This window comes from Sus scrofa, chromosome X (assembly GCF_054392235.1).
Source record: "Sus scrofa isolate SSC_HxYL_T2T_F1_AM1 chromosome X, Sscrofa_HxYL_maternal_Yorkshire_Landrace_v2.0, whole genome shotgun sequence".
Classification (NCBI taxonomy): Eukaryota; Metazoa; Chordata; class Mammalia; order Artiodactyla; family Suidae; genus Sus; species Sus scrofa.
The window spans coordinates 97,764,496-97,781,368 of NC_139401.1; the positions used below are offsets into that span (position 1 = coordinate 97,764,496).

General features: G+C 37.1%; 1 protein-coding gene across 3 annotated transcripts in view; it reads right to left on the reverse strand.

Moving 5' to 3' along the window:
• The window catches only part of RBM41 (RNA binding motif protein 41), a 62,175-nt gene that overhangs the window by 27,652 nt on the left and 17,650 nt on the right, over window positions 1-16,873 (reverse strand). For all 3 annotated transcript variants that reach the window (XM_003135295.6, XM_013983724.3, XM_085008105.1), the window contains one exon: window positions 687-1,090. In XM_003135295.6, the coding sequence (XP_003135343.2) occupies window positions 687-1,090 (404 nt within the window). The remainder of the gene's footprint in view (window positions 1-686; window positions 1,091-16,873) is intronic.

Consider the following 16,873-nt stretch of genomic DNA (forward strand, 5'->3'; position numbering starts at 1 on the left):
TATTTTTTTGGTTTTGTTTTTCAAATTAGACACAACCAAGTATATGCTCCAGGGGCTTGTGTTGCTTCTTTGAGTGACACGATAATGAAATTTTCAATTCTGGATGTAAATATAGCATGAATGTGAAATGATGATCTGATCAATAAAACAAAGATTATTTACAACTTTTCTTAGATACTTGCCAATTCCTCAAGGCTTAGAGAAATATGCTGCTTAGCTACCAGCAACTTAAATTGTATGTCAAATGCAAAGCAGGTGGAGCATTCTGAAGAGAAAACTCATGTGGTAATAGTAAACCCTATGCATAACCAGGCACATGGCTACCAGATATGGTGGGCCAATGAATAGTACTTGATTTATTACTAGCCTAGGAAATTAGAGGTTGCTTTTCCATCAGTTGAGGGTTTCTAGTGGGTATGGGTTGATCGAGATTTTCTAAAAATTCTAAGGGTAGTGTAGGACCTTAGAAAAACCACAAAGAACATCATAGGAAATATGCTACTTATATAGTCAGAGTTACTTATCTAGCAGAGAATGAATAGTCAAGGTCAAGGAAAAACACAGTCACTGTGCCTATGTCATGATTCTTTGGTATAATCAAAACTAATATAAAAGTATTACTTTTGGTAGAGATAAATAAAAATGAAAACAACCCATGTTTTTTTTTTTCTTGGTTTGGCCTATACCTTGTTTGGCTCCCCTGGATTATATGAAGAAAACATAGGAATTTTTCGGATCTCTTCCTCTGACAAACGATTTCTCTGGATCTCATCTTCTGGGACAAATTCTATTGGCTGCGTCAGCTTCTTAGGCCCAGTCCAACACTGCTCAGGTGAATTATCAATAACTTTTGCCACATGGAGACTGGGACCTTTACCCTGTGCTGCCTGTTTTCCCTTGTCCTGGAGTAATGACGGGTTCTCAGCTGTGCCACTATCTCCCACTGATGGAGCTGAGACCAGTGAGTGGGAAGCAAAGGGTTCACCTCTCATTAGTTGGAACTCTTCAAGACGTTTTTTCATTATCATCTCTTGGTAAAAACTTTCCAGGTTGTTCATGGGATCACCTTTGTTCTTCTTTTGGGGTTCATCTGGATCAAGACAAAGAGATAGGGAAGTTCTACAAAGCCTACCAATACAACCTTTGACAAATTAATAAAAATTAAATCTTGGCTCTCAGATATAGAAACCCTGCTGGGGCAGGTATTTACAACCTGTGAAAAATGACAATAATACATAGCTATGTTATTAAAGCACATCTTAGGCAAGGCCAGGACTATGGTGAGGCAAGAAAGCACCTGGGGTACAAAATTTATGGATGTGCTCACTCTCAGGGTCATGCAAGTACATGCATCCATCTGATAAAGACATTTGAAGAATGTAACTAGTATGACATGTATCACACTTCACAAAATTGATAATAATTCCTTAGTATTATCGACTACTGAGTTCATATTCAAATGGCCCTGATTTTCTCAAAGATATCATTTTATACTTGGCTTGGGATGTTTTAAGCTTCATTAAATTAAAAAAAAAAACAGTGCCCCTTCATTTCCACCCCTCCAACCTGTTTTCTCCCCCATCCCAATGATTATATATTAGAGAAACCATATCACTTGTTCATAGAATAAATGAATTTGACTGGTTGTTTCTGATGATACTATTTAACTTGTTCCTTAATCCCTCTATTTCTTACAAACTGGCAGTTAAATCTAGAACTATGCTATCATGTGGTCAGTGGCCACATGAGTCTATTTAAATTAATTTTTTAAATGTCAGTTCCTCAGTTAAACTAGGAATAACAAATGCTTAACAAGCACATGTAGCTAGTGAATATCATATTGGGCAGAATAAAGACCATTTACGTCATTGTTGAAAGCTGCACTGGATGGTGCTGATCTAGATTTGGGTTCAATATTTTTAGGCAAGAATACTCCATATATTATATAGATATGCAGCTCCGATTATATCATGTCATAAAGCACATGTTTGGTGGCCCCATTTTTAGTGAGGCTAAAATTCATCAGTGGATTCAGGTGGTATTAATTTGATCCTTTCACTATTTAGTTTTCCCATTCCCATTTCACCTAATGGGTTTTACATACATTGATGACCACTGCCTAAATCCATTAATTAAGAGTTGTGAAACAGAACTCCCCTATTTCTATTATTTATTTTGTACTTATTATTTCTATTATTTCTTTTGTATTTATTATCTGGAATTCTACAATGGACTTACCGTCATCACCTATTTGGTTCTTCTATGTACAGTTTATACAGGAAAGGCAGGATAAATGCTTGATTTGTTTCTCATTATTTAACAGCTCTTAAGAGTAATGAATTGGTACTTTAAAAGTGTCCAGGAGTTCCTGTTGTGGCATAGCAGAAACGAATCCCACTAGGAACCATGAGGTTGCGGGTTTGACCCCTGGACTCCATCAGTGGGTTAATGATCCAGCGTTGCTGTGAGCTGTGGCGTAGGTTGAAGACGCAGCTCGGATCTGGCGTTGCTGTGGCTGTGGCGTAGGCTGGCAGCTGTAGCTCTGAATAGACCCCTAGCCTGGGAATCTCCATATGCCATGGGGGCAGCCCTAAAATAAAGCAAAAAAAAAAGTGTCCAATGGTGACCAATAATTATTTTTAGCATAATTGTGAGACATGTATTTTTTCATATATTTGATGTGTTTTAATTAAATGTAGTCATTATTTTTAGTAGTTAAGTTATTCCACTTAGAACTAGTAAAAGTCCCTTCAAATTGGCTCCTACATTGCTGTCCAGTTTTCTGGCACAGCAGGATATCTCGAGCCCATCTTACATATTCCCTGATTTAAAACTGGAATATTTCTCTAAGGACCCCTGGCTCCTGTTTGTGGGAAATAGTGTCTAGAAACAACAATATGTTGTGAAGTATGTTCATAAAATGTTGAGTTGTTGCTTTTAGACTTTTTCAGGGGACAAAGCTGTGAACACTTTTTATGAGAAAAATAAATCATAAATTCATACTAGTATTTCCACTCCAAATTTAAGATTACAAAGTTTTTACTTAAACTCTTTGATTTTTGACTTGTATCTCTTTTCACATATGCTTAGGATATTGGCTCCTAATGATATTAACAAAATTATTTATTAGCTTTTCCTGCAATTTTGTGTCAATAACAATACTAATATGACTATCAACAATAAAACTACTGAATACAGTTTTATAATTCCCCGCAGTTACTTTTGTCCTTAAAATATATCCCATCAGGAATATACAAGCATTGTTTTAAAGTCACCTTAAATAATTTTTTCTTTGTATTTTAACTTTATTTCTAGTTAGGTTCATTTGATTCAGGCTGTTTATAAGTTTTAGGGATTGAGTTCTTCCTTTCTGATTATTTTTTTTAAACTATGCAAAACATTTACATGGGTCTAGTCATATCTGTGTTATACAGTACCTTCACAGAAGTCTCGCTTCCATCTTTGTCTCCATCAACCCACTCTATTCCTTCCCCATAAATAATAATTTTATTAGGTTTTGGCTTTATGGTTCCATTGTTTCTTTTTTTGAAAAAGCAAATAGGCAAAAATACACAACACATATTTATGTGTGTGTGAACATATATATAATATATACACATATAAATAATTCATTAAATCCCTCTCCTACATAAAAGATAAGCTATCATAAATAATGTTCTAAAACTTACTTTTTTTGCGCTAACAATACCTGGCAATAATTCCACATTAGTGGTTAGAGCACTTCCCCTTCCTTCTTACAGCTACATAGTACTCAATTGTGTGGATGTACAATAGTTTATTCAAGTACTTCCCTAGTGATGCACCTTGGTGTTGTTTCCAGTCTTTTTTTTGCCATTGTGAATAAGGCCCTGACAAATAGCCTTGTGCAGCAGGATTTTGTATTTTTTGAGTATATCTTTGAAACAGATCCCAAGAAGTGGCACTGCTGAGATAAAGGGCAAATGTGTATGGAATTGTTCTCTATATTGCTAAATTCCACTCTATAGGAATTGTAGTATTCTGCATTTCCACCAGCAAGGTATAAGAATATTTATAGAAGGATTTCTTAAGACCCAAAAAGCATTAACCATTAAGGAACATATTGACAAATTCAACTACATAAAAATTAAAAGCTCTGTTCATCAAAAATATCATAAAGAGGAGTTCCCGTCGTGGCGCAGTGGTTAACGAATCCGACTAGGAACCATGAGGTTGCGGGTTCGATCCCTGCCCTTGCTCAGTGGGTTAACGATCCGGCGTTGCCGTGAGCTGTGGTGTAGGTTGCAGACGAGGCTCGGATGCCGCGTTGCTGTGGCTCTGGCGTAGGCCGGTGGCTACAGCTCCGATTCGACCCCTAGCCTGGGAACCTCCATATGCCGCGGGAGCGGCCCAAGAAATAGCAACAACAACAACAACAAAAAAGACAAAAGACAAAAAAAATATATATATCATAAAGAGAAAAATTACAGAATGGAAAAAGATATTTGCTATGCAAATAACTGATAAAGAACACAATCATTAAGAAAATGAGCAAAAGAGGGAGTTCCCGTCGTGGCGCAGTGGTTAACAAATCTGACTAGGAACCATGAGGTTGCAGGTTCGGTCCCTGCCCTTGCTCAGTGGGTTAACGATCCGGCGTTGCTGTGAGCTGTGGTGTAGGTTGCAGACGCGGCTCAGATCCCGCGTTGCTGTGGCTCTGGCATAGGCCGGTGGCTACAGCTCCAATTCGACCCCTAGCCTGGGGACCTCCATGTGCCACGGGAGCGGCCCAAGAAATAGCAAAAAGACAAAAAAAAAAAAAAAAGAAAATGAGCAAAAGAATGAAAAGGTGCCTTACAAAAGAGGAAATGCACTGGCTAATAAATATATGCAAAAGTGCACAACATTAGAATTCAGGGAAATGCTAACTAAGAAGAGAATATAATATCGTCAGAAAATAAAAAAGAATACCAATACCACATATATCAGTGAGAATGTAGAGCAAATGGAGCCCTCATACATTGCTGGTAGGAATGTATAGCCACAGTGCAGATCACTGTGACATTATCTGCTAATGCTGAATATATGCTCACCCATCAATTCTAGTCCTACATATATACCCTAGAAGAATTTGGGCATAGTGCACCAGGATACAATAATAAGAATTTAGATCAGGACTTTTTTTTTTTTTTTTGGTTATGCCTATGGTATATGGAAGTTCCCAGGCCAGGGACTAAATCTGAGCCACAGCAGAGACCAAAGCCACTACAATGACAACACTTGATCCTTAACCTACTGCACCACAAGAGAACCCTTAGATCAGGACTATTTATAAAGCCTGAAACTAGCAAAAATATAAATGTCCATCTAAGAAGAATCAATTATAAAACTGTAGTTTCTATAATGAAATATCATATTACAACAAAAGTGAACAAATTTCAGCTACATATGACCAAATGAATGAATATACCAATGTATATACTCAAAAATATTTATTCAGTGACTATTATGATCCAATCACTATTCTACGTTCTTAGGATACATCAATAAATAAAACAAAGATCTCTATCTTCACAGAAGTGAATTATAAAGTATGCTAGAAGATTATGAGTGCTATGAAAAAGAAAAACTATAGCAGCATAAGGGGTGAGTGGAGGGGCTAGGTGGTAGTAGTGTTGCTTGCAATTTTAATGTTGGTCGGGATAGATCTTATTGAGAAGGTGATATTTGAGAGAAGACTTACAGAAAGTGAGATAATCTATCATCCTGATAGAGTGAGGGCCCCAAGGTGGGAGTATGTTTCAAAATTTTTTTTAGAGTCTGAAATCATACAAAGTATTTCTCTGACTACAGTGGAATCACCTTAGAGATCCACTACTAGATGAAATCTGGGAAAATATAAATATTTGGAAATTAAATAACATGCTTCTAAATAACCCATAAGTCAAAGAACTTCCAAAGGAAATTTTAAAATATCCTGAACTAAAAATGAAAACAAAATATAACATTTATGAATAGATAAAACAATGCTCAGAGCTTTAGACACCTATATCAGAAAAGAGGAATGCTTTTGAATCTATAACCTAAGTTCCAACTTAGAAAACTAGAGCAAACTAAACACAAAGCAACAAGAGGAAGAAAATAATAATGATTAAGGAATAAATCAGTGCAGTAGAAAACAGAAAAAAAAATGCAGAAAATCAATGAAACCAAAAACTGGTTCTCTGAAAAGGTTAATAAAATGGCAAACCCTCAGCTAGACCAACCAAGACTATAAGAGAAAAGACAAAAATGACTAAAATCAAGAATTAAAGAGGAGGTATCATTACTGACCCTATAGAAATGGAAACAATTAAAAGGGAATATTATATATAACTTTAGGCTAGCAAAGTAGAAAGCTTAGATAAATGGAAAAATTCATAAGAAGACACAAATTACTAAAGAAGTCTAAAGAAGAAAGAAAACAGCTGAAAAACCTATAATAATCATAGAGGCTGAATTAGTAATCAGCAAACTGCTCACAAAGAAAAGTCCAGGTCCAGATGGCTTCAGTGGTGAGTTCTATCAAATATTTAAGAAATAATACCAGTCCTGCACAAACACTTTCAGAAAATAAAGGAGGAAATATTTTCCAACTTATTCTATGATGTCATTATTACACCGAAACCAAAGCTAAAGAAAGACATCTCAAGCAAAGAAAACCACATACCAACATCCCTCATGAACAGAGACATAAAAATCTTTAACAAAATATTAGCAAGCCTAATCCAGCAACATATAAAAATAATTGCAATTATGCAGATATAAGTGGATTTATCCCAGGATTTAAAAGATTGGTTTAACATCTAAAATATCAATTAATAGTATTAAAATATCAATTACTGCAGAAAAAGCAGTAAACAAAATCTAACACTCATTCATGATTTTTAAAAAAAAATCCTCAAATAACTAGGAATAGAAGGGAATCTCCTCAACATGCATGTGGTAGGCTGAATAAAGACACCCCAAAGATGTCTGCACCCTAATTCCTGGAATCTGTAAAAATGTTACATGATAAAAAGGACTCTGAAGATGCGATTAAGCCACTGATTACACAGGTGGACCCAATGTAATTACAAAGGTCCTTACAAGAAGGAGGAAGAAGGATGAACAACAGTAAGAGATGAAGGATGAAAGCAGAGGTTGGAGTAATGTGAGGAAGGGGTCATGAACCAAGGTATGCAAAAGGCTCCTCTAGAGAACTCCAGAAGGAATGCAGCCCTGTGGAGACCTTGACTTTAGGACTTCTGACCTCTAGAACTGTAAGAGAAAAATTCTGTGTTGCTTTAAGTTGTTAAATTCACGGTAGTTAGTTACAGCATCTTTCAGCACCTTACAGTAAGAAAAGTAATATACTGCTATAAAGCATGCACACAAAAAAGATCATGGTTAATGTTAAAAAAAACAAAAACAAACCTGAGTATTTCCTCCCTAAGACTGGAAAAAAGGCAAGGATGTTTGCTCTCACTACTTCCATTCAAAACTGTACTGAAGGTTCTAGAGAGTGCATGGAGGTTAAAAAAAAAAAAAAAAAAAAAAAAAAAAAAAAAAAAAGACAACCAGGCGGGAAAGAGAAAAGTATTATCTTTATTTATAGGCAATGCACTGAACTACTAGGACTAATAAAAGAGTTCAGTCACAGAATACAAAATGGATATGGGACTATTTCTATGTATTTACATGGAACAATCAGAAAATAAAATAAGAAAAAATTCTATTCATAAGATCATCAAAATGAATAAAATATTTAGAAATCAATAAAAGGGTTATATATAATCTGAAAACTACAAAACATTGCTGAAATAAATTATAGAAAATCTAAATAAAGGAGGATGAGGGTGTTTCCATTGTGGCTCTACAGGTTAAGAACCCAACATAGTCTTGGTGAGGATGTGGGTTCAATCCCTGGCCTTGCTCAGTGGGTTAAGGATCCAGCATTGCTGCAAGCTACAGTGTAGGTCACAGATGTGGCTGGGATCTGATGTTACTGTGGCTGTGGTGTAGGCCTGCAGCTGCAGCTCTGATTCTACTCCTAGCCTAGGAACTTCCATATGCTGCAGGTGTGGCCATAAAAAGAAGAAGAAAATAATAAATAAATAAAGGAAGATGTACTCATTCCATATTCATGAATAAGAATATTCAACATTATTAAAATGGCAAAATCCCCCAAATTAAATTATAGATTCAACACAATCCTTATAAAATCCCAGCATGCTTTTTTATAGAAATATCGATGAGCTGCTTCTAAAATTCACATGGAAATACAAAGGACCTAGAATAACCAAAGCAATTCTGAGTAAGAGGAACAAAGTTGGAGAAGTTACACTACTCGATTTTGGAACTAACTATAAAGGTAACAAGATTCAGAGCATAAGGATTGGCATATATGTAATAGGCATATAGATGAAAGGAACCAATACGAGTGTCTAGAAATAAACACGTTTATGATCAACTGATTTTTTTCTACAAAGGTACCAAGGCAATTTAGTGGGGAAATAATAATCTTTACAATAAACAGTGCTGGGACAACTGGATATCAATACACAAAAGTATGAACTTAGACCCTTTATCTCACACAAAAATTAACTCAAGATGGATAATTTTAAAGGTGAGAACTACAAATATTCTACAAGAAAACTTACAAGAATACCTTTCTGGAGTTCCCGTTGTGGCGCAGTGGTTAACGAATCCGACTAGGAACCATGAGGTTGTGGGTTCGGTCCCTGCCCTTGCTCAGTGGGTTAACGATCCGGCGTTGCCGTGAGCTGTGGTGTAGGTTGCAGACGCGGCTTGGATCCCGCGTTGCTGTGCCTCTGGCGTAGGCCGGTGGCTACAGCTCCGATTGGACCCCTAGCCTGGGAACCTCCATATGCCGTTGGGAGCGGCCCAAAGAAATAGCAAAAAGACAAAAAAAGAAAAAAAAGAAAAAAAAAAGAATATCTTTCTGATCTTTCTTAGATATGATACCAAAGGCACAAGTCAGAAAAGAACAAATTAATAAACTGAACTTCATTAAAATTAATTTTTTTTGTTTCAAAAGACACCATTAAGAAAATAAAAAGAATCACACTGGAGAAAGTATTTTCAGAACATACATCTTGTAAAGGACTTGTTTTCAGAATCCATAAAGAACCTTTATCACTCAATACTAAGAAAACAACTGAATCAAAAACCACGTAGAAGATCTGAATAGATGTTTTGTCAAAAAAGACGTATGAATAGCTCGTAAACAAATGAAAAAGTATCAAGATTCTTTGTTATTTCATAAATTCAAATTAAAACTACAATTAGATATCAGTACATACCCACAAGAACAGCTGAATAAAACATATGTAATAACAAGCACTGGCAAGGATGGAGGGAAGTAAGAATGCTCATACACCACGGATGAGAAACTAAAATGGTGCATACACACTGGAAAACAGTTGGCAGTTCCTCAAAAGTTTAGACATAGAGTTAACCATATGACCCTGAAATTCTATTCACTCAAGAGACATGAAAACGTATCTATACAAAAACTAGGATATGAATGTTTATAGCATTATTCATAATAGCCCCAAAGTGGAAACAACCCAATGTCATCAAGTGGTGAAGGGATAAACAAAATGTGGTGTATCTATACAATGGAAAACTATTTAGTAATAAAAAGGACTGAGTTGCTGATACATGCTATTACATGAACAAACTTTATACGGCATTCCCATTCACGGCACAGTGGAAACAAATCCAACTAGGAACCATGAGGTTGTGGGTTTGATCCATGGCCTTGCTCAGTGGGTTAAGGACCTGGCGTTTCCGTGAGCTAAGGTGTAGGTCGCAGACACGGCTCAGATCTGGCGTGGCTGTGGCTGTGGCCAGCAGCTATATCTCTGATTGGACCCCTAGCCTGAGAACCTCCATATGCCACGAGTACGGCCCTAAAAAGACAAGACAGGAGTTCCCGTCGTGTTAGTGGTTAGCAAATCTGACTAGGGACCAGGGGGTTATGGGTTCGATCCCTGGCCTTGATCGGTGGGTTAAGGATCCGGCCTTGCCGTGAGCTGTGGTGTAGGTCGCAGACGCGGCTCGGATCCTATATTGCTACGGCTCTGGTGTAGGCTGGTGGCTACAGCTCTGATTCAATCCCTAGCCTGGGAACCTCCATACGCCACAGGTGCAGCCCCAGAAAAGACAAAAAAGACAAAAAAAAATAAAATAAAAAGACAATACAAAAACAAAAAACATCATGCCACCTGAAAGAACTAAAATGTCAAAGATCACATACTACAAGGTTCTATTAATATGAAATATCTAGAAATGACAAATTTATAGAGACAAAAGATTTGGGGTAGACATGGGAGTGATTTGCTGCAAATGCACGTTCACGGGAACTTCTCAGAGTCATGGAAATGTCATAAAATTGGATGTGGTAATGATTGCATAGTTCAATAAGTTTACTAAAAAGCACCTAACTGAATACAATAGGTGAATGTCATCATATGTAAATTACATACCTCAATAAAGCTATTTAAAAATTAAGAAAAAACTATTCAGTTTCACAAAATGTTAGAGGCAATCAAAAACAGAAAATATACTGAAAGGCATTAAAGGGCAATTAAATGAATGAAAAGATATACCATATTTACATTTGAGGGTTTGAAGATTCATATTGTAAATATGTCAACTGTCCTTAATTGATTTACTCAACAGACTCTCAATCAAAATCATTTTCTAGCTCCCTCTCTTCCATAGTATAAAGCTAAGTAGTAATCACTAAGATCTGCCATATCCTAGGGCTTTGGGGCTGAACTATTGCTTTGATACATACCTGAAGTGACCTCTGATACAAGACTGCATCTGGACACAGACACAAACACATGGAAAGACATTCAAGCAGGAAACAGGCATTTCTACATTTGCTAAATGGGCAAAAGAACTGAATAGCCCTTTCACAAAGGAGGCTATCCAAATGGTCAATAAATGTCTGAGAAGGTTTCCAATCTCTTTAGATATCAAGAAAATGAAGTTAAAATCACAGGGAAACAAACAATATATACCTGGACTCCTGAAAAATATCAATGTTCTGAAAGACAAACACACACACACAAAGACTGGGGAACTGTTCTAAAGCAAACTAAATGCAATGTGTGATCTTTGGCTACATCCTGGATTTAAAATTGAGAAATATAATTACAAACTCTATGTTAGATAATATTCGTGTAACAATGTTAAATATCTTACAAGTGATCATAATACTGTGATAATAAAGGAGAATATTCATGTTCTTAGGAGATACATAATGAAGTATTTAGGAGTAAAACCTAACTTCTTAATGCCTCTTTCAAATACTTTATCAATAAACAAACCACACACACACACAATTCTCATGTAGATGAAGAGAGGTGTAACGCAAATGTGGCAAAATGCCAACAGTTGTTAAATGTACGTGAAGGATATAGATGTACTAACTATTCTTTCAATTTTTCTCCATGTTTGAACTTTCTCAAAATAGAAGGATGAGGAAAATAATACTTTACTAAAGACCAAGAAAATAAAAAGTAATATAAATGAATGCTAATTATTAAGAAAGGGAAGGGGTTCCTGTTGTGGCTCAGTGGCTAATGAATCCGACTAGGAACCATGAGGTTGCAGGTTCGATCCCTGGCCTTGGTCAGTGGGTTAAGGATCCAGCATTGCCCTGAGCTGTGGTGTAGGTTGCAGATGTGTCTCAGATCTGGCGTTGCTGTGGCTCTGGCGTAGGCCAGTGGTTACAGCTCCAATTTGACCCTGAGCCTGGAAACCTCCATGTACCACAGGTGTGGGCCTAAAAAGCAAAAAAAGAAAGGGAAAAAGGAATACAACAAAATGCAAGCAAATACTCATCAGATTAGAGTCTGACAACACCTAGTGTTGAAAAGGATACAGAGCAACCTGAACTTCCACACGTTTGGTGGAATTTTAACTTGGGACAATCCCTTCATAAAAGAGTTTATATCTATTAAAGGAGAAGATGTGTGACTTCTTCACCCCTCAACTCCACTCCTAGGTATATAGCCTGAGAAATTCCTGTACGTGTGTCCTAGGATACATGTACAAGATTGATCGCAGTAGCAGCACTGATACTTACACCCCATCAAGTGGAAACAACCCATATGACCAACCACAGTGGAATGGATAAATAAATGTTGGTATGTTCAGATAAAGGAATAATGTACTGCAGTGAAGATGAATGAACTATGGCTACATAGTGCAATGTGAATGAATCTTACCACAAATACAACGTTAAAGAAAGACCCAGTAGAATATATGTAGTACAATTCATTGATACAGTGCTTAAAAACCAGTAAAACTGAACACTGTTTAGTGCTGTATGTATAGGTGGTAAAAATATAAAGAAATACATAGAAATTATTATCACAAGTCAGGACAGTGGTTATATCTGATAGGTAGGGGGTGGTGATTTCAGAAAGGCACATAGTGACTTCTAGAGTATTGGCAATGTTTTATTTCTTGATCTGACTGAGCATATTTTAAGTACTCTTCAGCATGATCCACTTCATTATCCCTTCCAAATTTACGTTAACCCAGAACCACAGAATGTAATCTTATTTGGAAATAGGGTATTGGCATATATAATGAATTAAGATAGACCACAGTGGATAAAAGTAGGCCCTAAATCCAATGACTGGTGTCCTTTTAAGAAGACCATGCGAAAACAGAGAGACACAGGGAGACATCATGAGATGAAGAAGAGAATGGAGTAAAATATCTACAAGCCAAGGGTGCGAGCAACCCACCAAAAGTTAGGAGAGAGGCATGGAACTGATTCGTCCTCACAACCACCAGAAGGAACCAACCTTGTCAACACCTTGATTTGAACTTCTAACCTCCAAAACTGTGAAAGAATACATTTTTGTTGTTTTAAGCCATCCAGGTTGTGGTATTTTGTTACAGCAATTCTGGGAAACTAATACCTAAAACTGTGGAAGTGGTTTTGGAATTGGGTAATGGATAGGGAAGAATTCTTGAGGTACTTGACAGCAAAAGATTGATTGCCTTGAAGAAACTGTTGGTAGAAATATGAATGTTAATAGCAGTTCCGGTGAGTATTCAGAAGGAAGTAAAGAGGACAGTAGAGGAAGCTTCTAACATCTTAGAGAATACATCTATCATTGTGAACAAAATGTTGCTAGAGATATGAACATTAAAAGTGTTTCTGGGAGGCTTTAGAAGGAAATGATGAATATGTTATTGGACACTGGAAGAAAGGCAGGCTTTGTCATAAAGTAGCAGAAAATTGGCTGAATTGAGTTCTGCTGTTGAGTGGAAAATATAAATGATGAACTTGGATATTTAGCTAAGGATGTTTCCAAGCAAAGTGTGGAAGATGTAGCCTGGTATCTCATTGATGCTGGTAATAAAATGAGTGGGGAGAGAGTTAAATTGAGTAAGGATCTGTTTAAAAACCAGCACTTGATGATCTGGAGAATTCTCAGCCTATCTGGACAAACACACTCTGGATAAAGGGCCAATGAATGGTGTGGCTGGACAAACTTTCACTGAAAAGATTAGGTATTTGACCCGTGGATCCAATCTACCATCTCAGCAGAAGCCAGGAACAGAGGAGGGATTATGCAGAAAGGATCTGTGGAGAATCCTCACATGGTATGGATCTCTTGACATACATAAGAGACTGACTGGTTTTTAAGGATTTTTTTAACCAGCAGAAACAGTGCTAGCCTGGTATGAAAGTGAAAGAGACGGAGGAAAATGAAACCACAATTGCAAAAAGCCAGAGAGGGTGGGGCTGTGGCTGCCCTGATAGGCTAAGATGGTGGGCCTGTCCCAGAGGGCCCAGAGAGCAAAGCTATCCCTGGAGGCCAGAGGACAGAGCACTGAGTCCCGGGCATTACTCTGAGGCCTGGAAATCTAACGGAGAATTTGCCTTGCTAAACTGCTAACTTGCTTTAGGCCAGAAATTCCTTTATTCCTTCCTTTTTGCCCTTTCAGAATGGGAATGCCTACCCTATGCCTGTCTCACCATTGTGTTTTGTTTTGTTTTGGTTTTTGTTTGTCTGCCCCTGTGGCATGTGGAAGTTCCTGGGGCAAGGATGGAAACTGCGCCAGAGCAGTGACCCAAACCACTGCAGTGACAACACTAGATCCTTAATCTGCTGCACCACAAGAGAATTCCTTACCATTTTATTTTGGAAGCAGACAACTTGTCTAGTTTCACAGGTCTCTGGATAGGCAGAAATGTTGCCTTAGGATGGAAGATACTCAGAGCCTCACTAACACCCCGTTTAGATGAATTAGATAATAAGATCTTGGACTTTTCGAGTTGATATTTAGATGAGATTTGAGATTAGGCTTGATGCTGAAATAGGTTAAGACTTTGGGGGATGCTGTAATGGGTGGATGTATTTTGCATGTGAAACCAATATGAATTTGTAGGGGCCAGAGGGGCTGATTATACTGAGTTTAAGGGTACACCCTCAAAATTCATGTCCATACAGAGCCTCAAAATGTGATTTTATTTGGAAATAAGGTCCTTGTTGATGTAATTAGTTAAGATGAGGTTGTAAGGGATTAGGATGGGCCTTAAATTCAAAGACCCATGTCCTTCAAGAGGACTATGTAAAGACATGCGGCCCCAAAAAGACCAAAAAAAAAAAAAAGGAAAGAAAGAAAGAAAAAAGAAACAGAAGAAAATGAGAGTTAAGATACAGAAGTTAGCAGAGAGTCAGGTAAAAAGTGGATGAAGCTTCATATTGATGGCAGTGTTTCCTTCAAAATAGGAAAGAAGACTACCTGCTAAAAATAATGTATCAGTAGGTTAGGAAAGAGTAATGAAGATCTAAAATAGCATTTATAAGGAATGAAATAGAGAGCTGACCAGGGATTAGAAGACAGATTGCTGAACAAGGAAGACGGCTCTGGACAATACCAGAGATCAAGAATTTAATCAACAAAGTTATACGATTTTTCTCTAGTAGTGCCCAAAAACCATCATGCAGAAATAAAGAAGGCAGTTAGTTAGGCTGATTAAGAATTGAAGATTTGCTAGGTGGGTATGATACACAGACAAGGAAGCAGAGAGAATGATTCAGTGGCAAGAACTTGGCTAAATAATGGATTGATGGAGTCTAAGTGAGGTGTGGAAGAGGAAACAGGAAGGGGACCACAGATTGGGAGAAAATAAAAAGATCAAAGAACTGGAGATTTTTTCAATAGGGTTGAAGAAATGGTATAACAGGGTATAAGAGAGTTGTAAGAGCAGAAGAATAAGAGAAAGGTTGTGGTCAGGAGTAGTATAGTGAAATTTAAGATTTCAGAGGAAATTTATTCCTAGAGATAATATATGTTCTTTCCCCACTGATTTAAAATTAGAAAATGGGATACATATTAACTACACACACACACACAAAGTCTCAAGTAAAATCACGCTTAATAAATCAAAAAATCGTCTCAAACCACATGCCATGATCAACATCACAAACTTTCTGTTTTGTTCTGTTTTGTTTTGTTTTTGGCTGTGAGGAAGTTCCCAGGCCAGGAATCAAACCTGCACCACAGCTGCAACCCAAGCCACAGCAGTGCCAATGCTGGATCCTTAACCTGCTAAGTCACCAGCGAGCTCCAAGAGTACAAACTTTCACAGAAGAATAGACCTAGATTTAACTCCTAGCATAGCCACTTAATAACTGACCTTGAGAAAGTCATTTATCCCCTCAGAAGCTAAATTTCATTATCTGTAATACTGCCACTATCTTATGGGGCTACTGTAAGGTTTAAATGTGTTAATGTGCAAAATGCTTATTAGCACAAGAAGTAGCACAAATAAGCCCTCAAAAATTATTAGCTATTGGGAATTCTGTTTTCACGTAAGATGAAGTAAGCACACTTCACCCTGCCTCTCCCACTAAATACAGCTATAAACCCTAGAGGACAGTGAAGAGTACATAGTAGCAGATGGAATAGGTAAGAAATAGCAAAGACCTCATAACCAGACACAACGTGATCAAATTGCTGAAAAGTAAACAGAGTAAAAAAAGTAAAAGAATAAAGAGAAAAAGTTTAAAAACATGTACATTTATGGTTGATTTTCCAAAAAAGTACCATGACAGTTTAATTTGGCAATTATCTTTTCAACTAAAAGTGGCCAGATTATTGGATATTCATGTGCAAAAAGATTAATGTAACCCTAACCTTACACCATATGTGTAATTTGGAAATTAATTCAAAATGGTTCATAGACCTAAATGTGAGCTGAAACTATAAATCTTCTAAAAGAACACATATGAGGAAAATCTTTCTGATCTGGGCTAGAAAGAAATCTTAGTTCCAGGACCAAAAGTAGAAGTCATAAAAAAAAAATTAGACTTCATCAAAATCACAAATTCTCAAGCTTCAGAAAATGATGTTGAGAAGGGTGAGGTCTGTGAAAATGGCCGAGTAAGAACCTCTTAAAATTCTCCCTATATAAAAGCAATGAAAACACCAGCAAAAATTGTCAGAATCAACTTTTTCAGAACTCTGGAAATTAACCAAAGGCTTGCAGCAATCGGGGAAAAATTTATTGAAGAAAAGAGCTAAATCTCAGTAAGGATAATAAGTTTGTGGCATCTGAACTTGCCTTTTCTCATTCTTTTTTCCCAGGTCTGTAGTAATGTTGAAAACCAACATCCCCAAATCACAGTGAAAACCAGCAGCCTGGCAACCACTGAGGAAGGAGCAGAGCTGGAGTTCCCTCAAAGCACCATTCTCAGAGAACTGTCATTACGTGACCTGTCTAGCGGTTCCCTAGAAGATCCTACAAGCAATATTCTCTTTATTTGACCCTACTCAAAAGTTCATCCAGTGCTAATAGCCTTTT